At 46.4% G+C, this 8354-nt stretch overlaps 1 protein-coding gene across 2 annotated transcripts in view; it reads left to right on the top strand.

Moving 5' to 3' along the window:
• The first annotated feature begins 2174 nt into the window (after nt 1–2174).
• zfyve28 (zinc finger, FYVE domain containing 28) overlaps nt 2175–8354 on the top strand; it is an 8405-nt gene continuing 2225 nt past the window's right edge. Inside the window, exons 1-11 of one of the 2 annotated variants that reach the window (XM_010766998.1) lie at nt 2175–2312; nt 2491–2693; nt 2848–2937; nt 3074–3163; nt 3247–3348; nt 3435–4976; nt 5236–5331; nt 6123–6286; nt 6377–6493; nt 6969–7070; nt 7146–7249. In XM_010766998.1, coding sequence (XP_010765300.1) covers nt 2205–2312; nt 2491–2693; nt 2848–2937; nt 3074–3163; nt 3247–3348; nt 3435–4976; nt 5236–5331; nt 6123–6286; nt 6377–6493; nt 6969–7070; nt 7146–7249 — 2718 coding nt within the window. In that variant the 5' untranslated portion in view covers nt 2175–2204. Of the gene's footprint in view, nt 2313–2490; nt 2694–2847; nt 2938–3073; nt 3164–3246; nt 3349–3434; nt 4977–5235; nt 5332–6122; nt 6287–6376; nt 6494–6965; nt 7071–7145; nt 7250–8354 lie in introns of both variants that reach the window. The other variant, XM_010767000.1, reaches the window with a different exon arrangement.

The raw sequence follows: 8354 nt of genomic DNA, 5'->3' as shown, positions 1-8354 counted from the left end.
TCCGGAGGGATCCCCGATCATTTCTTACAGTTTCTCATCAAGGGGGTGTCTCCTGTCCCCGGTACAAACACACTGCCTGAGGAAGGCTATGTGTATTTTGTCATTATATTTCATTAACCTTTTTCGGACCACTTATTTATTTTGGTGACGATCCGACCTCCATGCTCCTACTCTGGTTCAAATTGCATCCACCAAACAATATGATTTATCTCGACCTCCCCGAAATAACCAAAATCTGACACGGTGTGAGATGTCTTTTTTAGCTGCTCTCGTCATTTCCTGCGATCTTCTTCATAAAGTCAGTCAAAATGAATGAATGAAAGGGCGTTTCTTTGACTATTTATAGGCAAATATGGGCGTTGCGTGAAGCCCGCAAAAGTTGGACCGCATTTCGAGTCGATTGTGATTTATAAAGGGAAACCGGCGTAGGAAGTGCTGTACGCACTTTCCTCACCGGTACGCAATGTTTTGTGAATCGGAAAATGTCGGAACATTTCTGTACCTATTCTTTGGATTTATACTACGTAAGCAACCTTCCCACGTGAATCCTACGCACTGCGTTATAAATGAGGCTCCTGGTCTTTATGTGGTCAGGGCTGAGAGGACCAGATAGGGTGTTGCTGTGCATGAGTGATGGCTGCCCTGCTGAGCGAGCTGGAGGTGGCGGAGGGAGGTCGTCATCCGGCCCGTTGTGCCCCTCCCCCCCTCCGCAGCACACAGGGGAGAAACACTTAATAAGGTCATCACTTGATCCCCGACTGTTCTCTTTTTACCCTCCACCCTTCGCTCTGCCAATCTTCCAGCTTGCTTTTCTTTTGTATTTATTAGCCGTTAATTTTTCCTTTCATTGTTCTCATGCTTTTCAACATCATGCATACTTAGATTCTTTAAATAAAAATGTCCTGATTTCTTTGTTTTATCATATATTTAACTGAATATCTTTGAGTTTGAGACTGACAGAACCAGACATTCAAAGACATCACCTTGGAAATCACTGAGAAACCGGGATTACGAAGTTTTACTATACTAAGACCCCGCTGTTAATCGAATAAATAAAATAATCTTTGGATTAATCAATATTAAAAATGATCGGTTGCAACCCTAGACTATCTCTTGTTAGGATGTACCTTAAATTAGTGTTTGATTTGTCGCCCTGCAGTTTGCAGTACAAAACATTTAACAGAAACCCTTGTGTGTTCAGAGAGGGGTCTGTTCAGTGGCATGCCTCCTCAAGGTTTATGGAGAATGAATTAGGCAGCATGATACCCCGCCACAGCCCAGAGGCCCCAAGAATAGTAGTCAAGTGCACTCACGCCAAAAGGTTGCACTTGAACCTGTCACTGCTGCTATCAGCTCTTATTCACGGGCCTCAGTGGGGGTCTCTGGCATGCTGCTCATATTATGTTGGCACGGCTGCTCCTGTGGTGCGGCCTGCTGGAACAGGCGAGGGAGTGTGTGTGTTTGAGATGGACACAGATTGGATCAGAAGGCGCACACGAGAGACCAAGAAGCAGAATAAGTGAGAAATATTGAACAGCGAGAGGTAGACTGCAAAAATGATAGAAGCCAGTCTTCTGTCGGACACAGGTATCACGGCAGTCACCACCTCTGGGGGATTTGAAACCGCCAGCAGTGAAGGTTATCATCAGTGTCCCCCGCTGGGAGACCCTCGCAGACAGTGGGTCCTCGGGTCACACACAGCACACAGCCATAAAGGAATCAGTGGTTAAGCTCTACTTCTCAAAGCTTTATAATCTTTCTCCTCGGGGCCAGCAGAAAGACGCAGTGCTGTGCCTGACGAGATTACAGTGCACAGTGCAGCTGCGGTTGAGTGAAAGGCTCATTGTAAGTCATTGTTATGGCTGTTGTACACACCAGCAGCACATAAGCCCTTGATTAGCTCTTGCTGCGTGTGACACTGCATTTTCACTGCTGGAATTATGTGCTTTATTTTTGTGTTTTTATTGAGGGAAGTGTAGCTGTGTAATGGTCTCATGTACTTGTCAAATTGGTTTAATTTACTTTCTAATCAATGGTCTTTAAACACTGAAACACAGTGGGTTTTTTAGGATAAGTGAAGCCTGGAACAAATATTAGTGACTCAAAGTTAACCTCAATCATGTTTACCCCTCCAACTAGTTTGTTCAATTTGGTTTCCTGTCTCTCATCTGCAGGACAATGTGCTGAACATTATCAACCAGATTATGGATGAATGTATTCCCGACGAGCGGGCCAACAGAGACTTCTGCGTCAAGTTCCCTGAGGAGATTCGTCATGACAACTTGGCCGGGCAGCTGTGGTTTGGGGCTGAGGTAGTGTATTCCCTCCAGCATCCGTCAAGGAGAAAACAACCTACACCTCTGCATCAAGATATTGTATATTTAATTGTTAAAATGCGATGTTTCTTGAATGTCATTTGGCCATTATAAACATTATGTTTCAAATCCGTACAAGGCGAGATGATTAATGACGTGATGTGTTCCTGTGCAGTGTTTGGCCGCCGGCTCCATCATCATGAACAGGGAGATAGAGAGTATAGCGATGAGGCCCCTGGCTAAGGACCTCACTCGCAGCCTGGAGGAGGTTCGCAACATCACCAGAGACCAGGCCCTGAGGGACCTCAACTTGTACACGGACCGCATGAAGGACGCATTGCGACATTTCGACAGCCTTTTTGCTGAGTTTGAGCTCAGGTAAATGAAGACATTGCAGGCGTTATTGGCAAAGTTAGCAATACGATTAATCTGCGTTTATCATCTTTTACAACCCTTGGGTGCAAGTTTGCCAAAAATGTTGAAGAAAATTGAGAAGTCATCCCATTCTACTGTCTTTTTCTTCCATTGCCAGCTATGTGTCAGCCATGGTGCCTGTGAAGTCTCCCAAAGAATACTATGTACAGCAGGAGGTGGTCGTGCTCTTCTGTGAGACTGTAGATAGGTGAGTTCACACAGAAACATTTTGAAGAATTTGGAGTCTACTGCTTACTTTATCTGGAACCTACCAGAATTGAAACTATCTGTAGATAATGTGATTATTTTTGTATAATGTATTTTTCCCTGTTTTGTTTTCCTAGGTCCCTAAAGCTGGGCTATCTCACACAGGACATGATCGATGACTACGAACCTGCACTCATGTTTACAATTCCCCGACTAGCCATTGTGTGGTAAGTGTCCTTTCCATTCTTCTGCCCACTTCTTTGTGTTCTGCTCTTTCCTGTCTCTATAAGACTTTTACATCTGTTTTCAGTGGGCTGGTTGTGTATTCAGACGGACCTCTCAACCTAGAACGCAAATCAGATGACATGTCTGAGCTCTTCCGACCTTTTCGCACTTTATTAAAGAAAATCAGGTCAGTCAATATTGAATTAAAAAATATTTCTATCTTTTTGAATGATCTTTTTCACAATATAAAAACTATCTTGGGATGTTCTGCAGAGACTTGCTGCAGACCTTGAGTGATGAAGAGCTGATCACACTGGAGAAGAACCTGTGTATCTCTCAGGACGGAGAGTCCATAGACGAGGAGCCGGCCACAGACAGCTCTCCAGCTCCAGTCCAAGAGAACCACTCATCTTGCTGCCCTGCTAATGACAACTCCAAGGGGGAGGGTGAGGGGGAGCAGGAGCATCTGGCTCCGTTTGTCTGTGCCAACCAGGAGGAGGAGCTGGCAGACGTAGAGAAGGGCTGGGAGGAGGTGGAAACGGAGAAGGGGGAGGTGGAGCAGGAGCAGGGCCTACTGTGTGAGGAGGCGGAGGAGGCAGAGTTGGCGTGCTCCATGCAGTACGACGAGGAGGAGCTGGAGCAGCTCAACATGATGGTGTACCGCGTGGGAGACGAGATGTCCACCCTTCTGTCTCCTCCCAGCCTGGGTCAGTCCCCGGCACACCGCCCCCACAGAGGAGAGGCGGGGGGCTCCAGCGGGGCGTCCAGCACGGAGGCCTCCCCCCGCAGGTACCTGGTGAGTCGGGGAAGGACAGGCATCTATGTAGAGGAGGAGGACAAGGTGTTCTTCATGGAGGACGTGGACGCGGCAGGAGACGTCATCACCAGCATTTCAAGAGAGGCCTGCGTTAGTATGGCCTCTCTTTCCAAAGCAGCAGAGTCTGCTCGTCCTGCGCAGCGCAAACCGGGGCCTCGGCCAGACCCCACCAGGAACGGCTGGTGCTCAGAGGCGCAGTCGGAGCAGCCGTGCCCACAGCCGCGCAGCCTGAACGCACTCTGTCCCAACACAAAGCGCTCCCTTTCTTGCACTTCCACTCCCGGTTCTGAATCTCTGCCTTACACCAACGGGTGGGAGATGGGTCTGGAGGGCCCGGCGTCTGAAACGGCGGAGGTCATCGCGCACCGCATGGGTGGGATGAAGCTGTCTGCTACGGTCATCTTCAACCCTCGCTCCCCCAGCTTGACGGAGCTTGCTGTGGACAAGCTGCTGCTGCCTAGGCCCGATCCCTCTGAGGTCGAGCCCTGCGGCCCCCTGGTGGCCACTCACTGCCTGCTCAACTCTTGTGTGTGTTGTGGGAGCTGTGAGGACGCCCACGAAGACAACATCCCCACAGAGAGCTCTGGACTCGGGTTAGGCCTCACTCTGGGGTTGGATAAACACTGTAAGACCGCCGCCCCGAGCTCTGTCATACAATCTTCCGCTTGCCGGCTGCCCCCACGAGGTCATGATCCTCACAGTAAGGGAGATCTGGCCCAGTTGACTCCCCCTTCTTCCCGCTGCTCTGCAGAGACCCTGGAGGAGGGTTCAAAGTCTCCGCTCCGTGAGAAGTGCCTGGCCGTGGCTCCGGGGCCGGGGCATCGCGCTCAGGACTGCGGCTACCTCGGAGGGGACGGACCCTCCCTGTGCAACCACCAGCTGAGGAATGATAAGAGACAGCAGGCCAGTGGAGGCCAGCAGAGGGACAGGGAGACGGATAATGACAAATCAGGAATTAAAGACTCCAAGAGGGACATCAAAGAGGACAACAGGAGAAGGTATGATGTCATTTGTGCTTTTATTAGCCTTTTGATTTATTTCGGCCTTGTGATCTCGACACAATCTTGTATCAACATATACATTTTATTTTTATTTCACCATGTTTCATCATATATTTGTTGTTGTTTTCATCCATCGTCTGTCGTCTTACGATGCCTTTATTACATTCCATTTGCAATTATGTTTTTTCATTTTATTCTGTTCTTCTTTTATGATTTTACTACTTTTTTTAAAAACTCTTTATTTGGTTGTTTTTAGTTTTCAGAGCTCTCCCCTCAGCTCTGTGTCAGGTAGTGACTGTGACAGTGTGTCGGTCACCACATGTAGTCTGTCAAGCAGCGCATACACTCCCAGGTAACTCATCACTTACACCGACACATCTGTGCCTTTTATTTTTGCCCACGCTTTTATTTTTGCCCACGCTCAAAGAAGTAGCTAATAACTGAGACCATGCATGATCGATGAAGTCTTTTGTTCGCATTCAGTAATCGATTGAAGTGTCAGTGACTCCTTCCCATATGGGCTACAGGTGACAGCATTCATTTGCCTCTTGGCTCTTTAGACTGTAGATTTAATTAGACCAGTGTTTCTCAAACTTTTTCATACCAAGGACAACTTAACCAATAAAAAAACACTTGCGGACCACCTAACTCCACAAATATCCAAAAACACATCGTTTTTCTAGAACAGATTACAAATCGCCTGAAAATGGTACAAACAGGTGGCAATATGTGTGACGAAGGTGTTGATCTGGGCTATATCATGCAATCAAACTTAAGCTCGCTCCACTGCGGAGATGTTCCCGCGAGAGTGCGGAAAACTTAAATGTATTTATTTATTTCAAATGTGAAATGTTACAAATATATTCATGGACCACTAGGGGGCGCTCACGGACCACACTTTGAGAAGCACTGAATTAGACAGATGCATAGTATTGATTTACAAGTTTATTCTTCAGATATAATTGGAAATGAACTGCAATTTCCTGCCATTTTGTGAAGCATGTAGGGAGCAGATTTGTTTACTTTTATTTCACATGCATTATTCATATTGCTTTTACTTAAAGATTACAATCTGAAATGAATGAACTACGAATAGAATATTTGTAATGACAATCCCTTCCTGACTCTCACCACTCCTTGCAGCCCTGTCAGCAGTCTGACCCCCAGCTCAGGGATGTCAGAGGACCTGGACCATCAGGAGATCCAGCTGGCTCTGCAAAATGTAAAGTTGGCCGCCAGGAACAAGATCCGTTCACGCTTCCACAGCAGCAGCGACCTCATCCACCGCCTCTTTGTTTGTATATCAGGTAAAAGCTCTCACGATGTCAGTCGCTCCCCCACCCCAAACTCTCTTTTCTCTCGTGCTGATATCCATTGTGTGTTCTGGTGTGATGCAGGCGTTGCTGATCAGCTGCAGACCAACTATGCTAGTGACCTTCGCAGCATCCTCAAGACTCTGTTTGAAGTCATGGCAACAAAGTGTGAGGAGGGAGACGACGATAACCACAAGAAAGGTGAGATACACGTCTTGAAAGGGAATGTTACAGTAAATTGCCACTTTTAAAATATAGATAGAAGAGCCTTAGTGCGACTAAAACAACATTTGAAATGTCTTCAACTGAACTACGAGAAAATAAATGTTACTGATCCAGAGGCCATAGCAGACAAACTTTATTGCCTCTGTTGCTCAAGATATTAAATCTGCTTGTAACGATTTGATATTTAGCTATAAATATTTTCAGCACATAATTGTTGAACTGACCCGTCATCGCAGCATCACTCAATCCCACACTTCACCCTATTCATTGACAAAAATATTTGTTGGACATTTTGTTTTTCCAACACAACAAGACATATACAAATATACTGTATACCCTCTCCCCCGTTCCAATCCCCCTCCTCCCTCTGTAAATTATTCTCCCTCTGTCAGTGATCTTCATTTAATGCTCAGTACACCGGTTTGAGTTTCTTTTCTGTGGTGTCCAGCAGGTCCTGTTCTGCGTAATGCCGTGCTGGAGGACTGCGCTCTCTGTCAGGAGACCATTTCTTCCTCGGAGCTGGCAGCCAAGGCCCGGGAAGGCCAGTTTGAAGGTCAGAAAATCAACAAACAGAACCACTCTGGGTGGTTACAGGCTGACTTAGTGTTAACTGTTTCTCTCTTTGTAGACCCTCCAGACTGGGTCCCTGATGAAGTCTGCAACTCCTGCATTGCCTGCAAGGCTCCCTTCACTGTCATCCGCAGGAAGCATCACTGTAGGAGCTGTGGAAAGGTATAGTGACTCTCAGTCTGAGGGAGTGTTGATCTTGATTTAAAAAAACTACTAAATATGTTCGTCATCAACCTTTTTTTTCATGTCTAAGACAAGAGAATGACGTCATTTAACACTAACTGTGACTATATCAAAATGCAATATTGTTGAAAAAAACCAGGACATGACATGTTGTTTGTATATTACAAAATTCACAAAAAAGAGACAAAATATTAAAGATCCCATTTCATGGCCATTTCCACTGATCATAATTCCATTGTTGAGGTCTACTAGAATAGATTTATATTGTGCAATTTTCCAAAATCACATTGGTTTCTCATACAGCATCTCTGTAAACTACTGTATGTGTATTCACTGAATTGCACTCTCTGCCTTTAACGGCTCGTTGTAGCTCCAGTAGCTCCAGCCCCCCTCCCTGTGAGCACAGTGTGCTCTGATTGGTCGGGACGTTGTGAATCGCGCTAAGCTCCGAAGGTGTTGTTTCCTTGTTTAGCGATACACAGCGAAACACAGCCAAACTCATCCTGAGCACACACAAAGTCACAACCGAAGTAAAAACAATAAGTGTGGCTTGATATTGAGTAAGAAAAAGGTTGATGAACGCTGTGAGAATGGGTCTGCAGAGAGAATTTCGCCGCGATCCCAACTGTCTGTTATCAGCCTGCAGCCAGGGAGGAGAGATCAGCAGAGCTGCTTGCACTGTGTGTGTGCGTGAGGAAGTCCGTGGATTGGTCAATTTGGACCAATCAGCGGGGGCTTAACGTAACGGCTCCGCGGACGTAACGTAACGGCTCCACGGATTGGTCCATTTGGTTCCGGGTACGGTTGACATCATGTGTACCCGGAAGAATCAAATGGACAATGACGTATCTCCAACGAGGCGTTTTGGGGAGGTATTTTCTGTGTTAGAGTTTTACTCGCTACAGGGTGTACTTTGAGGTTTTGATTCTGCAGACCGTTTACATGCAGAAAAACCTTCATAACACACAAGGGGACAGGTAATAACCGGAAAAGTATGACATGGGACCTTTAACTCACTGTATACACTTTGAAATCCAGGCCAGTATTAGTTTCTTCAGCTTGTCTTAGTTCGGCATGTTGATTT

Source organism: Notothenia coriiceps, unplaced genomic scaffold, assembly GCF_000735185.1.
Source record: "Notothenia coriiceps isolate Sejong01 unplaced genomic scaffold, NC01 NC01_scaffold00004049, whole genome shotgun sequence".
Lineage (NCBI taxonomy): Eukaryota > Metazoa > Chordata > Actinopteri > Perciformes > Nototheniidae > Notothenia > Notothenia coriiceps.
Note: the sequence above shows the minus strand (reverse complement) of the source record. Positions and strands in the feature narration are given on the sequence as shown.